General features: G+C 47.8%; 1 protein-coding gene across 1 annotated transcript; it reads right to left on the bottom strand.

The window, feature by feature from the left end:
• Window positions 1-221: 221 nt before the first annotated feature.
• On the bottom strand, window positions 222-25,286 carry LOC115097771 (tyrosine-protein kinase Srms-like). Its single transcript, XM_029613800.1, is given in 11 exon segments — window positions 222-451; window positions 1,324-1,439; window positions 1,441-1,478; window positions 2,069-2,242; window positions 3,806-3,813; window positions 12,935-13,093; window positions 13,980-14,121; window positions 15,933-16,046; window positions 22,558-22,724; window positions 23,681-23,802; window positions 24,802-25,286. Coding segments are annotated over 11 exon segments (1,575 nt in total). The 5' UTR covers window positions 25,143-25,286; the 3' UTR covers window positions 222-257.
• Between the last annotated feature and the right edge of the window lie 1,195 nt (window positions 25,287-26,481).

Here is a 26,481-nt window from a genome sequence, read left to right as displayed (position 1 = left end):
GTGCTAGGGTCCTTGGTCTGAGTGAGCAGCTGAGCTACAGACATTTGGTAAATGTTTTCTCTGAGCCTTTCCTGCTTGGATTCTGCCATGGTGCTGCGTCTGGACAGAGGTTAATTGGCTCATTATAAGCAGTGCTTCCAGAAGATGGCGTTGTGGGTTTCCCCTGGCGCACAGGAGCTCAATGGGCTGAGCTTTCTCTGGCAGCTCAGTGGCGGCCTCCTGATGGCACCTTTGGGTGATGCTCCCTTATCTTTCCTTCACCTCTTCATCTGATTCAGTTTTCTATTGATGGAGCTGAGCTTGTCCCTCAGATTCTGGAAGGGAGGCCGCATCTCCTCCTGGTCTCTCCAGCAGCTCAACATGATCTGGTAAACGTCTGCAGGACACATCCTGGGGCGTGGCAAACGGTAGCCATGACTGAGCTGCTCCAGGACTTCTCGGTTGGTCATCCCTGCCATGACAGAGAACAGGAACATGGATTAAAGAAGTCCCCAAGTTATCTGCATGGGCTTTCCCTTTCTTTCATTCTGAGAACAAAACAAAAGAAAAATGAATGAAACTGTGTTTGTTTTTCTTTTGTTTCATTTCCAATAGTGAACCCCCTCTCCCTGCCTATTAAAATATGCCCCTCCCAGCTTGCTACCATCTCCCTCCACCCACACAAATGGGGGCAGGCGTGATCGCCCGTCGCTGCCGCTCCATCAGCTGCCAGCCTCAGGTCAACAGGCGCCATTTTGAAATCTGCCTTGACAGGGACAGGAGCGACGGGGGATCGCTGCTTTCCCCTTCAGACAGTACAGTTGAGGTAAAGTGGAGGAGGAGGGTGTGGGAGATGGAACCATGCCCAGGGGAGGGTCTGCTTTGAAGTTTAATAGGTGTAGAAGGTGGAACTGGCAGCCAGCGTTTACTGTGAGCTGTCAAGAGCACCCAAGAAAAATCAACAAACACACGCGCACCAATGAAACAAAAGGGGAAAAAAACCCCCTAAAAACCCTAAATCTGTCTTGGTTCTGTTGCTATACCTTTTAATCTTACTCCTCAGTGCCCTTCCTTTCGTGTCCTAACATTTCATTTCTTATATTTTTCATGGGAATATCAGTAATACAGCAGAGTTCATACATGGTCGGTTTCTTATGTAAATCATTTCCATACTTGCAAACCTTAGCACAGACACAGAGTGAGGTGCCCAGCCTAATTTTAACTTAAGACATCATCCCAGGGCTGTCCCCGAATGGTGCGGCAGCAGCTGAGAATGGAGCGCACGTTAGTGAACGATCCGGCCCCAGCTTTCCGGGGCCAAGGAGAGGAGGCCTGAAGACTCACGGCTGTAGGGCTGTTCTCCGTACGTGAAGACCTCGTAGAGCACGATGCCGTAGGACCAGACATCCGACTTCAAGGAGTATCGCTGATGGGTGGCTGCTTCCGGGGCGTCCACTTCACTGGATTTTTGTGTTGGAGCTCGGAGAGTAAATCTCGTCCTGGAAAGTGACGAAGCATCGAGGGAGTAAAATGTGAAAATCGTGAAAAAGAGGGCTGAAGAAATAAGCAGACCTCACAGGAGGGGTGGGGGGTTATAAACACCCAAAAGTGCCGAGGGGAGGAAAAAATCCTAAATCCATCCCTGCCCCAAGCAGCATTAAAATGACAGGGATTTCCTGCATCGTCTTATTTTTCATGCTAGATGGAAGAAGAGTGGGAGCAGAAAGGCTGAAATGTGGGCTCTGTGTTTCCCAGATAGGAGAAGCTCACTCGTCCTCAGACCTCTGGTTAGGGCAGAGCCGGGTTTAAGACCTTGCTGACCCCGCAGATCCCTCTCGAGTGCTATGGCAGTGAACGGAGGGAGAAGGCTCCCCCCTTGGCACGGTTTGCAATGCTTTTTGATCTGGATATTTGATGCTTTTAAATTTGCCACCCTAAGCAATTGCCTGTGTTGCTGGTGCCCAAAATCTGTGCCTAGGTAATGGCAGAGAGAAGAGGAGAAAAAGCAGACATCAGACAGACAGATTTGGAAGAGTTGGGACTGGGGCAGTGATAGGAGAGGAATGAGAGAAAAAAAAACTGGAGTGACCTTAAGGAGTCTTGCTAAGCCGAAGTCAGCTATTTTGCACATAAGGTTGTCCCCCACTAAGATGTTCCTTGCTGCCAAGTCACGGTGGACCACGTGCTTCTCTGCCAGATACGCCATGCCCTCTGCCACCTGGCAGGCAATGTGCATGAGGTGGAGCGTGGAGAGCATTTTCCCCTTCAGTACCTAGAATGCAAATCAGAATAGACTGAAATTAAAAGACCGAGACCTCGTGGGTTCAGAGTGCAAGTTGTTAGGCTATCGTGGCCAGTCGTGGTAATATCCCATCTAGAACTCATGTGAGGAACGTAGGTGTAGACCTAGATTTAGGATTATTTAACAGTAGGATCATCAGGTGGCGAATGTGGTTAACTTGGGGTTTTCAGCAGTTCTTCAGTGCACGGGATTTTGCATGCCACCCTGATATCCTGGCTTGATTACTGCAGGTTCCCCTGGGTGTGAAAAGGGCAGCAGTGAGAGATTCGGGCTGGGCGAGGAGATCCTGTCTCCCCTGCTCTGAAGAACTTGCACTGCTTACCTGGGCAGCTTCCAAGGCTTTACGCATGACCTTCAGGGCTGTAAATGGAACGGGACCAGATTATCAGCCTGGTCACTTATTACAGTCCCAGTTGGCTGGGCAGCTAGAGATTGTAGCAATGGGGCTCAATCGGACAGGTTAGGACCCGAGCCCATGCAATATTCTGTGATCTGTCCTGGAGGAGGAATGTCTGGAGCGATCTTTAGAGTAAAACTGATTGGTCTGCCGATGCGGATTTATGCAATTTGGGGCGTTTTACTTATGTATTTAATTTTGCCACTGGGAAGTGGATTACATTCAGGCACTGCAGGGTATTGCCCTGCCCCTCATGTACTAAGCAGTTTTCCCATGGACGCGGAAAAGCCTTTAGATCAGAGCCTAAGTTTGTACTTGAGGCAATGGAGGCTGAAGAGAACTTGCCTAAGGTCATGAGGAGGGGCAGTGGGCTCTAAGCCCTGGTGTGCCTCCTGCTCTAACCCCTAGATTACTTGCCATCTGCTCTGAATGCTGTATTATCACCTGCTCTGGCTTGTTGTCTGTAAGACGGGAACAGCGTTCCTTGCGTTGTCAGAAACTTAGTTTAACTCGACTTGGGGTACAGCCCTTCCAATTAATCAGAGTGGCACACCAGGTCACATCTATCTATCTGGAGTCTTCTAGAGGACACGCCGGGTTAGGGACGGAGAGTTTGTCCTGGACTCAGTTTTCCTTCTGTATTAAGGTAGGGTCACCCCCATTCTCCTTCCAGATTAGGAAATAATGTTATAGTTCCTTTCATCTGCGTCCTTGCACTGTGCTCAGGATTGCTTTGGGCTGCACGTTTTGGGGGGTTTGGGGAAGGTGGGAATGAAGGGAGTCTGTGGATTATTGCCTATGGGCTCATATTTCTCTCTCATTTATCTTTCACCTTCGCTTAACGACTGCTTGGGCTGCTAAAATCTCAATTCTGGTAGAAGGTTGTTGAGCCACCTTAATTATATTACTTGGAATGGGGCAGGTGTATTAATCTCTGCAAGAAACTCCTGTTCCAGGCATTGACAAAATAAGATGAAGCACTAGTGGGTTTCCCAAGGTTTTTCCTCTGATGCTACAGGAAAGTGTGCCGCTGCGATATTAATACGGTACATAAGAGTGGGCTTTCCAATCAGATAGAAGTACTTCAGACTTCGAGGGGAGGTTCGTAATAGTCCCTGGGAGAGAACATAAGAACCTGCCATACTGGGTCAGACCAAGGGTCCATCAAGCCCAGCATCCTGTTTCCAACAGAGGCCAATCCAGGCCATAAGAACCTGGCAATTACCCAAACACTAAGTCTATTCCATGGTATCATTGCTAATGGCAGTGGCTATTCTCTAAGTGAACTTAATAGCAGGTAATGGACTTCTCCTCCAAGAACTTATCAATCCTTTTTTAAACACAGCTATACTAACTGCACTAACCACATCCTCTGGCAACAAATTTCCAGAGTTTAATTGTGCGTTGAGTAAAAAAGAACTTTCTCCGATAGTTTTTAAATGTGCCCCATGCTAACTTCATGGAGTGCCCCCTAGTCTTTCTATTATCCGAAAGAGTAAATAACCAATCATATTTACCCGTTCTAGACCTCTCATAATTTTAAACACCTCTATCATAGCCCCCCTCAGCCGTCTCTTCTCCAAGCTGAACAGCCCTAACCTCTTTAGTCTTTCCTCATAGGGGAGCTGTTCCATCCCCTTTATCATTTTTGGTTGCCCTTCTCTGTACCTTCTCCGTCGCAAACTATATCTTTTTTGAGATGCGGCGACCAGAATTGTACAACAATATACAATAAACTTGCTATTAACAGCGATGCTCATTCTTTAATGACTGATTTTATAACTGCACTCTCCAACCCTTTATTTTTGCTGGTGACTTTAAATGTGGAGCAGACCCAAATTTCGATGCTTCTGACAATCTAACGCAGAGAACTGCTGGGGGTTGTGCATGTCTGGAGGCATCTGAATCCTACCCATAAGGATTTTACCCATTTTTCAAGGGCACATGGATCCAGATCTCAAACTGACTATTTTGATTTCTGAAATCTTGTTGCCAAAAGTCAGTAAGGTCAAGACTGAAGCCTTTGGTGGTATCTGATTCTGCTTGGTTAGCTGCAGTGTAGAAATGGGTAGAGCTGCAGATGGGGATACGTTCTGGAGAATTCCCTTGTGCTTGCATAATAATATTGATTTTGAAAACTTTCTGAAAGAAAAGTGGAAGGGATACAAAGCATTGCACCCAGCCGGTCCTTTCTTGGAGGGGGAGATTTCCTTCATTCAGAGAATGAAATCCTCCTCTTTCTGCTCAGGACGTTTTGCATGAGACATACATTTAACGATGAGAATGTAAGAAACTCAATCCAACGTATGACATTTGTTAAATTATGTTACTTTATGTCCTAGATCTTTAGTTAATATGTGTTGGAAATCTGATTTGATAGATATCAATGCCTGTTTGTGAATACGACCTCTGTAACCCGTCATTATTATTTGTTGATTAGAGCTATGAATGTTACATTTGTAAGCCGTTTTCATCTTTACATGAAATGATGGTATATAAAATGTCTAAATAAATAAATTAAATAAAATAAATATTCTCTTTTGCTTCCTATACTTTTACGATCTAAGGTTATCATCTCACTTAACAGGTTGTATTCTTGTTTCCTTGGAAGAGGAAGAAATCCAGGTTGAGCCTTAAAAGACTAATGCTTCCTAATTTGGATGGTGGATTACATTTTCCTAATTTTAATTTTTATTAAGTCTTGTGACTCATTGGTTGGTTGGCTCTCAGCATTTTGTTGATATAGATCTCTCATTGCTAAGCTGCATTGATCCAAAGTCATCATTTCTGTACTCTATAATTCATTAATTCTGTACCATGTAATTTCATTTTAGTTATTTTGTAACTAATAGGTAACCTTCGCTTTAGTTATTGGTAATTAATATATATAGTTCTGCATATATCCCTTGTTCTAGGTTTAGTATATTTATTTTTCACGTTCTCTGTCAAGCGCTACCCAAGCGTAGTTTCACGTTTAATGTAAACCGATGTGATATCCCCAATGAACGTCGCTATATAAAACGATCAAATAAATAAGTAAGTAAATAAATAAATAAATAACGTGTCCATAGATTTAAAGTATGTTTTGCATGTATATCAAACCCAGTTATTTTATAGTATTGGTTATTTCTGCTCGGCTAGCCTGGAAATTCATGCAACAGAATGCAGCTTCTCCAAGTCTTTTCTCAACTGGATTTTCTTCATGTTTCTGCTAAATGTAATTCTTTTTAGAATTGGTTGAGCACCAGAAGATCCCTATTTCACAATTATATAAATTGCTTATACGTATATTGACAATTCTTGCTCATGTTTGGAAACAGGATTGTAATGTGAATTTTACTACTGATGATTTGGTTGTGTGTACTCTCTCACTTAAGAAAATGTCTCTTAGTGTTGATCTCCAGGACCTGCCACTACCAGATTTTGCAAACAATTATTGCTTCACCTACAAAGATTAACAGAAGGGTTTAATTACATCAGATGTTTGCCTCAAATGTACTCTTTTACATTGTTTGTGGGATTGCCCCAAAATACACATTTTTTGGAAAAGTATTATTTAGTATTTGGGTTTTAGAAGAGTTAAAGGGGTGGTTTTCTTTTTTGAGTTTTGCATTTTAGATAATTTGGACAAACGTATATTAATTGGGAAATTTCATAGGTTTCTCTTGGCTATGAAATGTATCTTGTTCAATTGGTTAAAACATTTGGCCACTATGTTCTCAGATTGGAAAGCCCGGATGGTTGATAGGGTCCATATTGAATATCACAAGGCTCTTCCAAGATCTTCTATGGATTATCCTATCTTTCATCAGATTTGGACCCTTTTATAATTCCCTTGCCCGAGGAATATCGGAAACTATTGCAATGATGAGACGGCTTGGCTTCCCTGAATCCTCTTGGTTTAGTATATTCATTTTTCACGTTCTCTGTCAAGCGCTACCCAAGCGTAGTTTCACGTTTAATTAAACCGATGTGATATCCCCAATGAACGCTGCTATATAAAACGATTAAATAAATAAATAAATAAATAATGTGTCCATAGATTTAAAGTATGTTCTGCATGTATATCAAACCCAGTTATTTTATAGTATTGGTTATTTCTGCTCAGCAAATTGGTAGTGCAGTAATAATGGGAGACTTCAATTACCCCAATATTGACTGGGTAAATGTATCATCGGGACACGCTAGAGAGATAACGTTCCTGGATGGAATAAATGATAGCTTTATGGAGCAATTGGTTCAGGAACCGACGAGAGAGGGAGCAATTTTTAGATCTAATTCTCAGTGGAGCACAGGACTGGTGAGAGAGGTAACGGTGGTGGGGCCGCTTGGCAATAGTGATCATAATATGATCAAATTTGATTTAATGACTGGAAGAGGAACAGTGTGCAAATCCAGGGCTCTCGTGCTAAACTTTCAAAAGGGAAACTTTGATAAAATGAGAAAAATTGTTAGAAAAAAACTGAAAGGAGCAGCTACAAAAGCAAAAAATGTCAAAGAGGCATGGTCATTGTTAAAAAATACCATTCTAGAAGCACAGTCCAGATGTATTCCACACATTAAGAAAGGTGGAAAGAAGGCAAAACGATTTACAGCATGGTTAAAAGGGGAGGTGAAAGAAGCTATTTTAGCCAAAAGATTTTCATTCAAAAATTGGAAGAAGGATCCAACAGAAGAAAATAGGATAAAGCATAAACGTTGGCAAGTTTAAATGTAAGACATTGATAAGACAGGCTAAGAGAGAATTTTGAAAAGAAGTTGGCTGTAGAGTCAAAAACTCACAGTAAAAACATTTTAAATATATCCAAAGCAGAAAACCTGTGAGGGAGTCAGTTTGGACCGTTAGATGATCGAGGGGTTAAAGGGGCACTTAGAGAAGATAAGGCCATCGCGGAAAGATTAAATGATTTCTTTGCTTCGGTGTTTACTGAAGAGGATGTTACGGAGGTACCCGTAATGGAGAAGGTTTTCATGGGTAATGATTCAGATGGACTGAATCAAATCACGGTGAACCTAGAAGATGTGGTAGGCCTGATTGACAAACTGAAGAGTAGTAAATCACCTGGACCAGATGGTATACACCCCAGAGTTCTGAAGGAACTAAAAAATGAAATTTCAGACCTATTAGTAAAAATTTGTAACCTATCATTAAAATCATCCATTGTACCTGAATACTGGAGGATAGAAAATGTAACCCCAATATTTAAAAAGGGCTCCAGGGGCGATCCGAGAAACTACAGACCGGTTAGCCTGACTTCAGTGCCAGGAAAAATAGTGGAAAGTGTTCTAAACATCAAAATCACAGAACATATAGAAAGACATGGTTTAATGGAACAAAGTCAGCATGCTTTACCCAAGGCAAGTCTTGCCTCACAAATCTGCTTCACTTTTTTGAAGGAGTTAATAAACATGTGGATAAAGGTGAACTGGTAGATGTAGTATACTTGGATTTTTCAGAAGGCGTTTGACAAAGTTCCTCATGAGAGGCTTCTAGGAAAAGTAAAAAGTCATGGGATAGGTGGCGATGTCCTTTCGTGGATTGCAAACTGGCTAAAAGACAGGAAACAGAGAGTAGGATTAATGGACAATTTTCTCAGTGGAAGGGAGTGGACTAGTGGAGTGTCCTCAGGGATCTGTATTGGGACCCTTACTGTTCAATATATTTATAAATGATCTGGAAAGAAATACGACGAGTGAGATAATCAAATTTGCAGATGACACAAAATTGTTCAGAGTAGTTAAATCACAAGCAGATTGTGATAAATTGCAGGAAGACCTTGTGAGACTGGAAAATTGGGCATCCAAATGGCAGATGAAATTTAATGTGGGATAAGTGCAAGGTGATGCATATAGGGAAAAATAACCCATGCTATAATTACACAATGTTGTGTTCCATTATTAGGTGCTACAACCCAAGAAAGAGATCTAGGTGTCATAGTGGATAACACATTGAAATCATCGGTTTCAGTGTGCTGCGGCAGTCAAAAAAGCAAACAGAATGTTGGGAATTATTAGAAAGGGAATGGTAAATAAAACGGAAAATATCATAATGCCTCTGTATCACTCCATGGTGAGACCGCACCTTGAATACCTGTGTACAATTCTGGTCGCCGCATCTCAAAAAAGATATAATTGCGATGGAGAAGGTACAGAGAAGGGCTACCAAAATGATAAGGGGAATGGAACAACTTCCCTACGAGGAAAGACTAAAGAGGTTAGGACTTTTCAGCTTGGAGAAGAGACGACTGAAGGGGGATATGATAGAGATGTTTAAAATCATGAGAGGTCTAGAACGGGTAGATGTGAATCGGTTATTTACTCTTTCGGATAGTAGAAAGACCTAGGGGGCACTCCATGAAGTTAGCATGGGCACATTTAAAACTAATCGGAGAAAGTTCTTTTTTACGCAACGCACAATTAAACTCTGGAATTTGTTGCCAGAGGATGTGGTTAGTGCAGTTAGTATAGCTGTGTTTAAAAAGGGATTGGATAAGTTCTTGGAGGAGAAGCCCATTACCTGCCTATTAAGTTCACTTAGAGAATAGCCACCTCCATTAGCAATGGTAACATGGAATAGACTTAGTTTTTGGGTACTTGCCAGGTTCTATGGCCTTAATTGGCCACTGTTGGAAACAGGATGCTGGGCTTGATGGACCTTGGTCTGACCCAGTATGGCATTTTCTTATGTTCTTATGTTCTTATGTAATTTATGTCGTTGAGGACAGTTCCATTTCTGCCTTCACATAATGCTCTCTCATGTGTTACTTTCTTCTTCCTTCCTTTTTGGTTGGAAGTGTTGGGTGATAATGTTATAAATGCCTGACGAATTTCATGTTGTTGTAACTGTATAATCTTAAAGTGCATTTTGCCAATAAAAAGTTAAATCTCATTGCTATGGAATTCCCTACAGCCAAATGGGCAATCATCCAGAACAACCTTTCTAAATTTTCCTCAAGAAAGACAAGGATGCCACAGGTCAGTAATTAGCCAAGGACATGAGGTCAAGATGGGTTTTTTCATCAACTGACAGAGTATATCCTTCTTAAAGGAATCAAGGAAAAGACTGGATTCTAATGAAGTATTGATCACTCTTAATAATCTATCAAAAGGCCATCAGTTCCCTTCAAGAAAGAAATCGGCAGAAGACCAACCATGACTGAGTAAATCTTAAACACTAAAGGTAGATTTTAAAAGGGCCATGTGTGCACCCATAAATGCACAGATCTCACCATGCACAAAAATACCCTAAGCACCCAGGTTACAAAATACTCTGCGTGTGTGCAGCTCTACACATGGCAGTTTGCTACAGCTCCCTGCTGGGCAGGAGTCTGATGAACGAGAGAAACCCTCTTTATAGGGCTCAGTCTGATACTCTACATATAGACCGTTGTAAGGGGGAGCTTTGATTCGGGGTTAGTTTTCAGGAATGGGGTTGGGGTTTGGGGGGGTGTGTTACAGACATGTTCAGAGGTATCCATTGTAAAATTGACATTCTTAAAGAGTTTTAGACTTTATAAGTGATGAAAAGGAGTTGATGTGTACAATTGCAGCTAGCAGAGGCTGCAGTGAGGGTACAAATCAGCTTCTCTCTCTCTCTCATTCATGTTCACCAGACTCCTGTGCCTAACAAGGAGCTGCAGAAAAGTGCTGCATGCAACATGTGTGTGCTGGCTGAGGAAAATTTGGAGTTACATCTGTCACTTCCAGCATGCCCTTTTCCGTCTACTTTTTCTGGTCATGCGTACTTCGATGTACATGCGCCCTTCCCGACTGTTTACAATTCGCGTAGCTCCCACTCAGGCCACTTACGCATGTATGTGGCCATTTTTGTGCGTGCAAGGCTTTACATAATCAGATTCACAGCAGATACATCCTAAGTATGGTTAACAATTACATGGTTTTAAATCTTGATGGCGCACGCCTGTCCCACTGCAGTCACTTTTGCAAATGATGCCGGAAGATAGTGGTTGATTGCATTTTGTATAGAAGAAATATAAAATGGTTCCAGCTTCATCTACAGGAGACATCTGCAATGATGGCTGCAGCAGGGCAGCAGCGACTGGAGATTGCTCCTGTCCTGTGAAGATTTACAACAACATGAAGACATCATTGCAGTAAGAGGGCTTGGGGCCAGCTGGGAAGGATTAGGAGAATTATTTTTTTTTTTGTGATGCCTGACAAATTTTTTATTTTTTTAATTCATTTTTTAAATTTAGTTTTCTAATTGTTTTGTCATTTCAAACAAAACTTGAAATGTGAAAAATGAAACAAAAAACAAAATGAAAAAAGTCTAATAGTAAAGGGGTACTGTAAAAGTAACTGAGTGATTCTCCTATAGTAAGGAGATAATAGGACAGGGTCTTGGTGACTACAATGAAGTTAGCAAGTAGCACATTTAAGACTAATCGGAGAAAATTCTTTTTCACTTGACATACAGTTACACTCTGGAATTTGTTGCCAGAGGATGTGGTTAGTGCAGTTAGTGTAGCTGGGTTTAAAAAAGGTTTGGATAAGTTCTTGAAGGAGAAGTCCATTAACTGCTACTAATCAAATTTACTTAGGGAATGGCCTCTGCTATTACTGGCATCAGTAGCACAGGATCTTCTAGTGTTTGAGTACTTGCCAGGTTCTTGTGGCCTGGTTTGGCCTCTGTTGGAAACAGGATGCTGGGCTTGATGGACCCTTGGTCTGACCCAGTATGGCAATTTCTTATGTTCTAATGATACATCTATAGTAATGGGGTGTTGGCACAGTGTCTTGGTGACTGCAGAGATACTGCTTTCATAAGAAGGTTCATGGACAGGGGCTTGGTGAATGCAATAATACTCCTATATTAAGGAGGATCTGGGTCAGGATCTTGGTGACTGCAGTGATACTCCTCTAGTAAGGAGATACTGGGACAGGGTCTTGATGACTGCAGTGACAGTCGTACAGTAAAGAGGTATTGAGACAGGGCCTTGAAGACTGCAGTAATACTCCTCTAGTAATGGGAAGTTAGGACAGGGTCTTGATGACTTCAGTGATACTCCTATAGTATGGAGGTACTGGGACAGGGTCTTGCTGACTGCAGTTATACTTCTATAGTATGGAGGTACTGGGACAGGGTCTTGGTGACTGCAGTGACAGTCCTATAGTAAAGAGGTGTTGAGATAGGGTCTTGCTGACTATAGTGATATTCCTATAGTAATGAGGTGTTGGTACTAGGTCTTGTTGACGGTAGTGTTACTCCTCTTGAAAGGAGGTATTGGGCCAGGGTCTTGGTGAGTGCAGTGATACTCCTATAGTAATGGGGTGTTTGGACAGGGTCTTGGTGACTGTAGTGATATTCTTATAGTAAGAAGGTACTGGGACAACGTCTTGCTGACTGCAGTGATACTCCTGTAGTAGGAAGGTATTGGGACAGGGTCTTGCTGACTGCAGTGACACTCCTATAGTAAAGAGGTGTTGAGAAAGGGTCTTGTGACTATAGTGATACTCCTGTAGTAAGGAGGTAGTAGGACAAGGTCTTGGTGATTGCAGTGATACGCCTATAGTAAGTTGCTGACTGCAATGTTTCTGGGACAGGGTTTTTATGACTGCAGTGATAATCCTCTAGTACTGGGAAGTTGGGACAGGGTCTTGGTGACTGTAATGATACTCCTATAGAAGGCGGTATTGGGAGAATATCTTGATGACTGCAGTGATACTCATAGTAAGTTGGTACTGGGACAGGATCATGGTGACTGCAGTGATACTCCTATAGTAAGGAGGTGATGGGAGAAGGTCTTGGGGACTGCAGTGATGCTCCTACAGTAATGGGGTTGTCATACTAAGTCTTGATGACTCTACTGATACTCTTATATTAAGGAGGTGTTGGGACAGGATCTTGGTGACTTAAGTGATACTTCTATAATAAGGAGTTATTCAGACAGTTTCTTTGTGACTACAGTGATACTCCTCTAGTAATGGAGTGGTGACTCTACTGATACTCCTATATTAAGGAGGTGTTGGGGTAGGGTCTTGGTGACTGTAGTGATACTTCTATAATAAGAAGGTATTCAGACAGTTTCTTTGTGACGACAGTGATACTTCTATAGTAATTGGGTGTTGGTACAGGATCTTGGTGACTGCAGAGATACTCCTATTGTAAGTATATACTGGGGAAGGGTCTTGATGACGCAGGATAGTAAGGAGGTGTTGGGACCAGGGTCTTGGTGACTGAACTTTTCTTTATAGTAACAGAACAGTATAATAAGTGCAGCTATCAGAGTACTAACTGTTGAGGTAGTTGAGGAGATTGCCTTTCTTCATAAGTTCAGTAACAATGTAGATGGGTTCTCCAATCGTGCATATAGCAAACAGCTGGATAAGGTTAGGATGCCGCAGGCTCTTTAGTGCTTGAATCTCTTTCTGAAAGTCACTTTTGTTCACATCAGCTGTTAGAAAAGAAAGAAAGCAGATGAAAAAGTGAATAACTCTCACAATAAGCAAGTCCTCCCTGCCTGAGCAGTATCAGGCCCTATGGGACAAAATGACCACAGGAACCAAGTCCCACAGGAGCCAACGAGAGCAGAAACCTCAGTGGCCATGTCCTGTGGCATCCAGAACTCCCAGGCATGCATGCAGTGAACCGAACCCAGGAACCATATCCCCTGGCAGCTAGAGATACTCCTGTAGTAGGAAAGTATTGGGACAGGGTCTTGGTGACTGCAGTGACACTCCTATAGTAAAGAAGTGTTGAGATAGGGTCTTGGTGACTATAGTGATACTCCTATAGTAAGGAGGTAGTAGGACAAGGTCTTGGTGATTGCAGCGATACGCCTATAGTAAGTTGCTGACTGCAATGATTCTCCTATAATAAGGAGGTACCTTGTCCCAGGGCATGCATTGACTCCAAAGATCATATCCCTTGAAAACCAAGTGACCATCTCTTACGGCACCCAACTATCCCAGGCACCACATCTTAATGCAGCCAGAGATCATTCGGGGGTGATTATATATTTCTATAAATTGCTGTGAGCTTACTGAAGATGCAATTAACAAATACAGATTTATGTTCTGCAGCACACAGAGATCCCAAATATTACCCAGACCTGATGCTGTTTAGATTTGAGTGGACAACGCAAGCTTTATGACTGTTTATAATTAGAGCCTTGAACATTGCTCTGATCTGATGCATAAACTGGGTTACTCGAGAAGTATTTTCTAGCAGATTTGGGATCTGCAGTCAGGACATGCCTCCTAATTTCAAAAACTATGTCCCATGCAGGAACAAAATTCTCCACTTTCTACAGGACTGATTTGATACATCGCTGTACAAACCTTGTTTCATTGTCTTTATGGCCACAGGGTATGTTCCCTTCCATAAACCTTCCCACACCTCTCCAAAGTAACCTTCTCCCAGCTTTCTTCTGGGCTGGAAATCCGATCGGGGCCGTTCCCATGCATCCGTGTCCAGGAGTTCCTGCAGTAATACATGCCCACATTAGAACAGGGGCACCCACATGCCAGTCTGTGTATCACGAGGTCCCACAGCTCCCAGGCTCCTGCTTCTGCGAGGAGGGCAATGGGATAGAGTGAAGGAGGGCGGGGAGCTAGGGCACTGTGGCCCCTTCCTGCACACGAAAGACGCCTGCCTTTCAGCACTGTAGCTCCTCACTGCATGGCATGCCCAAGGCTCATGTATCTTAGGAACTATGACCTCTTACCTCATGCCCAGGGCTCCTGCCTCTCAGCGCTATGGCCTCTTGCTGTACGGCCAACCATGGCTTCTGGCTCTCAGCACTGCCCCTCGCTGCATACCCATGGCTCCTGTTTCTCAGCGCTGTGGCCCCTCGCTGCATACCCATGGCTCCTGTTTCTCAGCGCTGTGGCCCCTCACTGTACACCCGTGGCTCCTGTTTCTCAGCGCTGTGGCCCCTCACTGTACACCCGTGGCTCCTGTCTCTCAGCGCTGTGGCCCCTCACTGTACACCCGTGGCTCCTGTCTCTCAGCGCTGTGGCCCCTCACTGTACACCCGTGGCTCCTGTCTCTCAGCGCTGTGGCCCCTCACTGTACACCCGTGGCTCTCGTCTCTCAGCGCTGTGGCCCCTCACTGTACACCCATGGCTCCTGTTTCTCAGCGCTGTGGCCCCTCGCTGTACACCTGTGGCTCCTGTCTCTCAGCGCTGTGACACCCCCCACCCCCCTCCTGCACACCTGTGCCTCTTGCCTATCAGTACCACAACCTCTTGGTGCACACCTGTACCTCTTGCCTATCAGAACCACAACCTCTTGGTGCACACCTGGGGCTCTTGCCTATCAGTACCACAACCTCTTGGTGCACACCTGTGCCTCTTGCCTATCAGTACCACAACCTCTTGGTGCACACCTGGGGCTCTTGCCTATCAGTACCACAACCTCTTGGTGCACATCTGTGCCTCTTGCCTATCAGTACCACAACCTCTTGGTGCACACCTGGGGCTCTTGCCTATCAGTACCCACAACCTCTTGGTGCACACCTGGGGCTCTTGCCTATCAGTACCACAACCTCTTGGTGCACACCTGTACCTCTTGCCTATCAGTACCACAACCTCTTGGTGCACACCTGTACCTCTTGCCTATCAGTACCACAACCTCTTGGTGCACACCTGGGGCTCTTGCCTATCAGTACCACAACCTCTTGGTGCACACCTGTACCTCTTGCCTATCAGTACCACAACCTCTTGGTGCACACCTGGGGCTCTTGCCTATCAGTACCACAACCTCTTGGTGCACACCTGTACCTCTTGCCTATCAGTACCACAACCTCTTGGTGCACACCTGGGGCTCTTGCCTATCAGTACCACAACCTCTTGGTGCACACCTGGGGCTCTTGCCTATCAGTACCACAACCTCTTGGTGCACACCTGTACCTCTTGCCTATCAGTACCACAACCTCTTGGTGCACACCTGGGGCTCTTGCCTATCAGTACCACAACCTCTTGGTGCACACCTGTGCCTCTTGCCTATCAGTACCACAACCTCTTGGTGCACACCTGTGCCTCTTGCCTATCAGTACCACAACCTCTTGGTGCACACCTGTACCTCTTGCCTATCAGTACCACAACCTCTTGGTGCACACCTGGGGCTCTTGCCTATCAGTACCACAACCTCTTGGTGCACACCTGTACCTCTTGCCTATCAGTACCACAACCTCTTGGTGCACACCTGGGGCTCTTGCCTATCAGTACCACAACCTCTTGGTGCACATCTGTGCCTCTTGCCTATCAGTACCACAACCTCTTGGTGCACACCTGGGGCTCCAGCCTCTCAGTATTGCAATCCATCTTTCTGGCATGTGAATGTCTCTCAGGAACATGATCTTCAGAACTACACCCACTTTGTCCGGCTGCATTAGACGTGTTGTCCTTCAAACCAGAACAAAAACATTAGGAAATAAAGAAAATCATTTAGTTCTGATTTTAAATCAATTAATTTGTTCCATGCACTTTTACTATATACAAGAGAATGGAGCATAATGCAGGAGGGTGGGGAGCTGTGAGGAGGGGGATGGGGCACTGCAGTGCAGGGCGGGGAGCTGTGAGGAGGGCGATGGGGCACTGTGGTGCAGGATGGGAGCTGTAAGGAGGGCAATGGGGCACTGCAGTGCAGGGCGGGGAGCTGTGAGGAGGGCAATGGGGCACTGCAGTGCAGGGTGGGGAGCTGTGAGGAGGGCAATGGGGCACTGCAGTGCAGGGCAGGATGCTGTGAGGAGAGAGATGGGGCACTGCAGTGCAGGGAGGGACATTTGAGGAGGGAGATGGGGCACTGCAGTGCAGGGTGGGGAGCTGTGAGGAGGGCAATGGAGCACTGCAGTGCAGGGCGAGGAGCTGTGAGGAGGACAATGGGGCACTGCAGTGCAAGGCGGGATGCTGTGAGGAGGGAGATGGGGCACTGCAGTGCAGGAGGGGGAGCTGTGAGGAGGGGGATGGGGCACTGCAGTGCAGGGCAGGATGCTGTGAGGAGGGAGATGGGGCACTGCAGTGCAGGGAGGGACATTTGAGGAGGGAGATGGGACACTTCAGTGCAGGGCGGGACGCTGTGAGGAGGGGGATGGGGCACTGCAGTGCAGGGCGGGGAGCTGTGAGGAGGGCGATGGGGCACTGCAGTGCAGGGCAGGATGCTGTGAGGAGAGAGATGGGGCACTGCAGTGCAGGGAGGGACATTTGAGGAGGGAGATGGGGCACTGCACTGCAGTGCTCCCCACCCTGCAGTGCAGGGTGGGGAGCTGTGAGGAGGGCAATGAGGCACTGCAGTGCAGGGTGGGGAGCTGTGAGGAGGGCAATGTGGCACTGCAGTGCAGGGTGGGGAGCTGTGAGGAGGGAGATGGGGCACTGCAGTGCAGGGTGGGGAGCTGTGAGGAGGGAGATGGGGCACTGCAGTGCAGGATGGGGAGCTGTGAGGAGGGCACTGCGGGGTGGGGAGCTGTGAGGAGGGAGATGGGGCACTGCAGTGCAGGGTGGGGAGCTGTGAGGAGGGCAATGGGGCACTGCAGTGCAGAGAGGAACACTGTGAGGAGGGCAATGGGGCACTGCAGTGCAGGGCGGGACGCTGTGAGGAGGGCAATTGAGCACTGCAGTGCAGGGAGGGACATTTGAGGAGGGAGATGGGGCACTTCAGTGCAGGGAGGAACACTGTGAGGAGGGAGATGGGGCACTGCAGTGCAGGGAGGAACATTTGAGGAGGGAGATGGGGCACTTCAGTGCAGGGTGGGGAACTGTGAGGAGGGCAATGGGGCACTGCAGTGCAGGGCGGGACGCTGTGAGGAGGGCAATGGAGCACTGCAGTGCAGGGTGGGGAGCTGTGAGGAGGGCAATGCAGCACTGCAGTGCAGGGTGGGGAGCTGTGAGGAGGGAGATGGGGCACTGCAGTGCAGGGAGGAACACTGTGAGGAGGGAGATGGGGCACTGCAGTGCAGGGTGGGGAGCTGTGAGGAGGGCACTGCGGGGTGGGGAGCTGTGAGGAGGGAGATGAGGCACTGCAGTGCAGGGTGGGGAGCTGTGAGGAGGGCAATGGGGCACTGCAGTGCAGAGAAGAACACTGTGAGGAGGGCAATGGGGCACTGCAGTGCAGGGCGGGACGCTGTGAGGAGGGCAATGGAGCACTGCAGTGCAGGGAGGGACATTTGAGGAGGGAGATGGGGCACTTCAGTGCAGGGAGGAACACTGTGAGGAGGGAGATGGGGCACTGCAGTGCAGGGAGGAACATTTGAGGAGGGAGATGGGGCACTTCAGTGCAGGGTGGGGAACTGTGAGGAGGGCAATGGGGCACTGCAGTGCAGGGCGGGACGCTGTGAGGAGGGCAATGGAGCACTGCAGTGCAGGGTGGGGAGCTGTGAGGAGGGCAATGCAGCACTGCAGTGCAGGGTGGGGAGCTGTGAGGAGGGAGATGGGGCACTGCAGTGCAGGGAGGAACACTGTGAGGAGGGAGATGGGGCACTGCAGTGCAGGGTGGGGAGCTGTGAGGAGGGCACTGCGGGGTGGGGAGCTGTGAGGAGGGAGATGAGGCACTGCAGTGCAGGGTGGGGAGCTGTGAGGAGGGCAATGGGGCACTGCAGTGCAGAGAGGAACACTGTGAGGAGGGCAATGGGGCACTGCAGTGCAGGGCGGGGATGCTGTGAGGAGGGAGATGGGCAGGAAGCCAGGAGGCGTGTGATATTAGCTAATACACTGAGAAGTCCTGCGTGCAGGAAGAGTCGCCTATAATAACATTACATGTGTTGGACTCTCTCAGACCTGCAGCCTGTCTCTGACAGTGGCGAGTCCGGGTCACCTTCCCTCCTGCTCCTTCCCTAATCATTAGTGGAGTTTGAACTCAGCTGTGCCATTAGCTCTGACCACATCCTCCGGTAAATTCTAGGCATGGGCAGAGGCAAGATTTTCATTTCAGGAGGGGTGAAGGGGTTGTGATTCCGATTCTTTACTGTTTTACTTTAGTTTGGTTTGTTTGCCAAAGCAAACATTAGAAGGAAAAAACAAAAGAAAACACCCCCCCTCCCTCTCCCATCATTCCCCAGCACCCCGTTACCCCTTCTATAGTGCTACATCACGGCTGGATGGGCAGGAGCGATGCCCCATCATTCCCCAGCACCCCGTTACCCCTTCTATAGTGCTACATCATGGCTGGATGGGCAGGAGCGATGCCCCATCATTCCCCAGCACCCTGTTACCTCCTGCCCCTTCTATAGTGCTACATCACGGCTGGACAGGCAGGAGTGATGCCCCATCATTCCCCAGCACCCCGTTACCCCCTTGCCCCTTCTATAGTGCTACATCATGGCTGGATGGGCAGGAGCGATGCCCCATCATCCCGTTACCCCCTTGCCCCTTCTATAGTGCTACATCATGGCTGGACAGGCAGGAGTGATGCCCCATCATTCCCCAGCATCCCGTTACCCCCTTGCCCCTTCTATAGTGCTACATCACGGCTGGATGGGCAGGAGCGATGCCCCATCATCCCGTTACCCCCTTGCCCCTTCTATAGTGCTACATCATGGCTGGATGGGCAGGAGCGATGCCCCATCATTCCCCAGCACCCCGTTACCCCCCTTGCCCCTTCTATAGTGCTACATCATGGCTGGACAGGCAGGAGTGATGCCCCATCATTCCCCAGCACCCCGTTACCCCCCTTGCCCCTTCTATAGTGCTACATCATGGCTGGATGGGCAGGAGCGATGCCCCATCATCCCGTTACCCCCTTGCCCCTTCTATAGTGCTACATCATGGCTGGACAGGCAGGAGTGATGCCCCATCATTCCCCAGCATCCCGTTACCCCCCTTGCCCCTTCTATAGTGCTACATCACGGCTGGATGGGCAGGAGCGATGCCCCATCATCCCGTTACCCCCTTGCCCCTTCTATAGTGCTACATCATGGCTGGACAGGCAGGAGTGATGCCCCATCATTCCCCAGCATCCCGTTACCCCCTTGCCCCTTCTATAGTGCTACATCATGGCTGGATGGGCAGGAGCGATGCCCCATCATTCCCCAGCACCCTGTTACCTCCTGCTCCTTCTATAGTGCTACATCACGGCTGGATGGGCAGGAGCGATGCCCCATCATTCCCCAGCACCCTATTACCTCCTGCCCCTTCTATAGTGCTACATCATGGCTGGACGGGCAGGAGCGATGCCCCATCATTCCCCAGCACCCCGTTACCCCCTTGCCCCTTCTATAGTGCTACATCACGGCTGGACGGGTAGGAGCGATGCCCCATCATTCCCCAGCACCCCGTTACCCCCTTGCCCCTTCTATAGTGCTACATCATGGCTGGACGGGCAGGAGCGATGCCCCATCATTCCCCAGCACCCCGTTACCCCCTTGCCCCTTCTATAGTGCTACATCACGGCTGGACGGGCAGGAGTGATGCCCCATCATTCCCCAGCACCCCGTTACCCCCTTGCCCCTTCTAAAGTGCTACATCACGGCTGGACGGGTAGGAGCGATGCCCCATCATTCCCCAGCACCCCCGTTACCCCCTTGCCCCTTCTATAGTGCTACATCATGGCTGGATGGGCAGGAGCGATGCCCCATCATCCCGTTACCCCCTTGCCCCTTCTAAAGTGCTACATCACGGCTGGACGGGTAGGAGCGATGCCCCATCATTCCCCAGCACCCCGTTACCCCCTTGCCCCTTCTATAGTGCTACATCATGGCTGGATGGGCAGGAGCGATGCCCCATCATCCCGTTACCCCCTTGCCCCTTCTATAGTGCTACATCACGGCTGGACGGGCAGGAGCGATGCCCCATCATTCCCCAGCACCCCGTTACCCCCTTGCCCCTTCTAAAGTGCTACATCACGGCTGGACGGGTAGGAGCGATGCCCCATCATCCCGTTACCCCCTTGCCCCTTCTAAAGTACTACATCACGGCTGGACGGGTAGCAGCGATGCCCCATCATTCCTACCCTGCCGGGTCCTTTTTAAAGGTGGCACTGTCGGCACATATTCTTTTACCACCATAAAGCACAAAGAAGCTCCTGCCCCTTTCAGCTTTGATGGAGGGTGAGGTAGGGGTGGAGGGAACAGTGGCGTTTTGTTTTTTTTAAACTCCTCTGCAAATACTGCACACTGTTTGCTAATAGCATGCACTATTTAGTGAACCAAAAGCCCCCATTTTCAGATTTTTCAGAAAGGTAGCGATTCGGTTTATTTGAAATGACCATTTTCAATTTGCTTCAAACCAATGCACATCCCTATCAAATTCCACAACTTAACTATTGACTGAAAAAAAATACTTCCTTATTTTTTTGTTTTTTTATTTGTAACCTGTTAGGTTTATGGGGATTTCCCATCTGATAGAGTAAATAACGATTTCCTAGTTACCTGTTCAAGCTTACTGGTGATTTTATAAAGCTCGCAGTCGTCTCTAATGCAAGCTGATGAGCCCGTTCTTCATAGGAGAGCCGTTCCATCCCCTTTATCATTTTTGTTACCCTCCTCTGCAGATTTTCCAGTTGTTTGAGAGGGGGCATCCAGAACTGCACACAGTACTTAGGGTGCGGTCACTCTGTGGACCTGTGCAGAGGCACCGTGATAGTCTCACTTCTATTATATATACAAAGCTTATCATTAGCTTATCAGCTGTTCCCAGAAGCCACCACCTTCTCATTCTGTATTCCCTTCCTCTTTCACAGTTTATTATGGTCTTATTTTTACATTTGTACTTCCTCAGTTTCCTACTTTCCTAGGCAATGAGGAGTGTTTTGAAGGTTCACAGTCCACAAATATGAGAGTGTGAGTTCTTGTATGAGATAATGTGAAAAGCCACCAGCTCCTGCACTACTGAGGGTGAGGCTCATTGAGCTTTAACGTCACAGCCTGGACAAACCTAACCAGGGCATCATTCTGAGCCCTCTGTGGGGCAGGGGAAGGGTCCCAGGACTCATAGGCAGTAGCTCATTCCACAACCCAGTACTGGTGGCATCCTGCGACTGGCCAAGGGGCTACTAGTCTGTGGCCTCTGGCGAAATTTGTTGCTGCAATGGCTGAGCTAGGCAGGCGATAGGGAATGGCCCTCCTTCCAGCATGGAGAAAAGGCCCATGTGCTTGTGAAGGAAGCCACAGAGGCATTCAAACACTGCACGGAGCGGCAGTAGCCACAGAGGCATTCACAGAGCGGGATGCCAGTGGCCAGCAGTTGGTGTTCCACCTTCACGGAGCGGAAGGATGGAGGGCTGCTATCTCCAAAAAACCAAAAACCAAAAACCAAAAAACAAACAAAAAAATAAAAACAGGGGTAAGAGTATGGGGTAAGGGTGTGGCCTGCTTGTTACAGCAGTTGCTACCCCCTAATTGAGCTGGACGTTCACTTGGATGCAGATACGGCGCTGCTCTCTAAATTGGTGGTGGGGTGGAGGGGAATTAGGGCTGGAGGGTACTGGAAGCCAATAGTAACAGGTGGGAGAGAGAAAAAGGGGAAAAAAATGGATAAAGTGCGTAGCTTGCTGGGCAGACTGGATGGGCCGTTTGGTCTTCTTCTGCCGTCATTTCTATGTTTCTATGGCTCATGGTGCTAGTGTTCAACAGAGACTTGTTCCAATTGCGTTAGAAGCCCAGAGGAACCAGAAGGAATTGCCAGGACAAAATCCCTGAAGGTGCAGGTAGAGTTGGTGAAAAGGGAATTGTGAAACTGATGGTATTCATCGACACCGCACATGTGGCGGTGACATTTTCATTTTCTATTGAGTTATGACTTCTAAAAGATGACACCAGCATCCACCTCTGGATCCATGGAATATTTTTGATGTTCAGCAATTTAAGATGTTGCAGGGTCCTCCAGGACTCCCAACGGCACAGGCTGGTAGGGAGAGTGAGGCCACGGGGTCACAGCATGTGCACAGAGATCGCTCCCCCTCCCCTCCCCTCCCCTCCATACACACCTGCCTGACACAGGGATACTGCAGCGGGCTCTTGAGATAATTCCAGTTCTTCTTGTAGAAGGCAAGCAGATCCTGCAGACTAGGAAAGGACCTCTCCTTCTGGATATAAAAGTTACCTTTGACTGTCCTCTGGATACAGAAATGTGTAACTCTGTTCAGAGTGCGAACTGCAGAAGGGATCACAAGAAACCCAAAATCATTCATGATCAAACTCCGCATCGTAGGCCGGAAGGTCTAACCCAGCCTTAAAACTGCTTCAGATTTATGAATGAAATGAACTCACTATTATTAATGGGAAACTGAGGAAAATCAGAGCTGTTTGTAGCAGGATAAATCCTCTAAACATTAGCAGAGCAAGTGGAGGTTCTAGAAGCAGCTGTTCAGAGGGTCACAGATTGCAAAGTCTGGAAGCAACGTCCCAGTCTGCAATTTAGAAGCGGCTTAAGGACAGGAGGGGGATCAGCTTTCTGCTCTTTCTGGAAGCAGTTTTTAGTAATGGTTGGCAGCTGAAAGGATACTATTGCTTCCTAGTACAGGAAAACAGATGTAAGTCCCTAAGAAGGAGAATTGAGGAGAGAGAGAAGAGGTACTGGAGTCAGCAAATGTCTAGAAGTGAGGGTAGGGCAAAAAAAAAATAAAAAAAAAATCAAAGTGCCCTTCGCTGCTGCTGGGTTCTCCTCAGCACTGGGATTCTGACCCACTTTTTCTAAAGACAAGTCAAGAGCGTGTTTTTATCTCTCCATTGTGAGAGCAATGTTCACAGCCACTTACACACAGCAGCCATAGAGAGGGTCGGCCTGGCTGAAAGCAGGTTAAAGAGAGGCATTCTGAGCTGCGGGAGGGGAAGCGTTTTCAGAAGTCTGGGTGCTGCTTTATCCCTCTCGGCTGCCGCAGGCGAAAAAGTCTGGGGCAGGCACTTTTAGTGCACATGTGCCGTACGAGCTGGTACTGGAAGAGAAACCACGCAGATCATTTCTCTTGGTGGGTCATTTTCAAAGGTGCAGGTGTGCTATCTTGTCATTATGCAGGTGTTTTAAAACGTGCCCCTTGCATGCAGAGATAGATAAAAGCATAATCAAGCAGGGGAGACAGGCAGGCCTGAGATATCCACAGTCTGGGTTACCTGAGAGAGAGTACTGGCCCACGTAGGTCTGGCTGGGACGGATGAGATAAGAGCCAGGCTGGTTCAACGAAGACAATAAAAGTGTCTCGGCCTCAATGCGACTGACTTCATCAAAATACCAGCTGAAAGGGAAGCAGCCCAAGTCATCAAGAAAGAGTACAAAGCACAACAATGCAGCACAAGATGGCACTGCTAAAATCTCTCGCGAAACGGTATTCAGCGCACTGCTGGACAGTGGACACAGGTGAGCAGACAATTTCTGAATCAAATCTCTTCTAGAAATAGGAAATTCAGAGGCAGAAATTGGTGCAAATTGTGTCAGCTCTCCTGCCTTTGCAGAAACATCTCCTTGTGCCATTTTGCACTGGAGTTGGGAATTCGCTGAAGGATCACCAGGCACCATAAGATCAGGTCACTAAGCCAGCTTGGAGTAAGCAGTGCAGGAAGGGGGCTTCGCTATCCCTATGGAGGCACCTTTGTGGGCCCAGACAAATCTGAATCAGTGCTACAACTTGGAAGATAAACCTGGGGTGTGAATTGACTCTTTGCAGAGAAGTGTCTCCGGCACACACAGATTCAGCCTTCACCTGGAACTGCCACCGCCAAGGCACTAACCCTACGGCAGCAACTTCAGTAAGAAAGCTCAGGATGGGGCCCTGCAGTGTCTCTGCCCCTCACGTGGCTTGCCATGGTATCGGGAAGATGGGACGGGGGGCTGCGGGGCCTCATTACACCTCTGATTACCGAGGAGAACTGCAGAAAACGCCCTCCAGCTGCACAGTGCCACCCGCATCTTAAATCTGGGCCTGTCTGCAGCTGCATGTGGAAGTCGGCACAAAGCACTATAATTTGAGAACACAAGTGCAGCAGACTGCAGCACAAGCTCAGGGGAAGCCCCATTCCCGGTATGGGGATTGGGGGGAGGGCATATGTCACAGCACATTGACTCTCTTGTCTTTCCTAAATACACACAGACACCCGAGCACAATGATACAGCTCCCCACCCACCACAATGTATCTACACCACAAAGAGCCCTACAGTGAGGGCCACACATCCAGAAATGCAGAATGAAATGCTGGGAGTGAGGGGGGGGAAAGAGTTTATACAGTCAAACACTTACGGTTCATTGAAGAAGAGCTGCTGCCAGGCCTCCGCTACATAGCTGGTGGGGACCAGCCCCACTTCTGAGCTCTGGGAGCTCTTGGAAGCCAAGACATAATCCCCCTCCTCTCTGATGATGCATAGCCTCTCTCCCTGCCTCACATTCAGCTCCTCCTTGGTCCTAGCCCTGAAGTCATACAGGGCGATGAGGGTTTTAGAGGCCAAGGGGATGTTGCCTTCTTTTGGGCTCAAGTCCTGGTTCTGGCTCGGGCTCATTCCGGCCTCTTGCTGCCCGTGTGGCCAGAGCCGGTCCCAGAGGCGGTCCAGGAAGGACATGTGTTTCCTGACAAACACCTCCATCTCCAGCGCAGGAAGGGTCACAGCCCGGAGCTGCCATGAACACCGAAGAGGGGCAGCAGGGCCCAGCTGGCGCTCTCGCAGGGCCCTGCAGACATTTCTCGCCCGTGAAGGAAAGGAAGATTTTTCCCTCAGCAACTTCCTGGTTTGGAAGGAGAAACCAGCAGATCAGGTTAGACTTCTTTGCTGTGCAGAAGTCAGAGGAAAGCTCCCAGGAGCCAGGGCAGGGGCTCTCTCTCTCTCTGCTCTGAGAAAGCTGTGCCACAGAGAGTTAATGAGAGCAAGTGCTGCCTCTCACAGCTTCTTACCACACAAATATTTACCACTAGCACTAAAAAAGGAAAATAGTCCCAGGAATGAAACCAGGCCACGGGGATGGCACTCGTGTGCAAGTTTTTCCAAAAGAACAGGGGCTAGGATCCCGCATACAGAAAAATGCTCTGCATGCAGGCCCCTGGGCTTGGACATTAGTTCCCTGCATATTTCTTGTGGATAAGAAGGGAGATACTGGGTCAGACCAAAAGGTTCATCGATCCCAACTTCCCTTCGCCAGCAGTGGCTAATCTGGGTGACGAGGAAGGAGGTGGAGGATCCTATAGAGTAGACCCATTCGTTATTGTTCACTCCCAGAGATCAGTGGTGACTTTACTTTTCCCCAAACCCCTTTTAAAACCCATCTATGCTTGAAGCCTTGAACACAATCTCCTACAACTAATTCCACAGCTTAAGAGTGTGCTGAGTGGAAGAAAAAAAAACAACAACTCCCCCCCACTTTGATTTAAACCAGCGATCTGCCAGTTTCCTGCCTCATGATCCGAGTGAGGATCCCCACCTATGGGAGGGTGCACATAAATAATACGGTACCACCTCGCAGCTGTAAGGCGTAGAATGGGCAGGGGCAGGTGCTCCCAGGGAGCACTGCAAAAACATGAAATAAAACATTATTTCTAGTACATTTATTTAACACTCTGAAGCAGACAGAAACCGGAACATTATAACAAAAGGAACATTCATTAGCATTGAAAAAGATAGAAAAAGGAAAACTGGTTCTTACCTGCTGGGAATACCACCGATCATCAGTTCAAATGGATGGGTTTTGCCTCCCAACCAGCAGATACAGACAGACAAAGTGTAACTGACCCTGCCACTTGACCTAACATGCCACCTGCAGTCCCTCACTATGACCTGTACCCAAGCCAAGATGAGATTAACTGTGAACACTAACTTCAACCCCTCTCTTAAACTGAGCAGGAGAAAGCTTGTCCTGTGAGGTTAGTCCTCACGAAACCTGCCCGCCACCCCGTGGAGTTGGGTCTGCTTGCGATGTTATTTTATATTTTGC

This window comes from Rhinatrema bivittatum, chromosome 8 (assembly GCF_901001135.1).
Source record: "Rhinatrema bivittatum chromosome 8, aRhiBiv1.1, whole genome shotgun sequence".
NCBI classification, from domain to species: domain Eukaryota; kingdom Metazoa; phylum Chordata; class Amphibia; order Gymnophiona; family Rhinatrematidae; genus Rhinatrema; species Rhinatrema bivittatum.
This window is presented reverse-complemented; position numbering and strand designations above follow the sequence as displayed.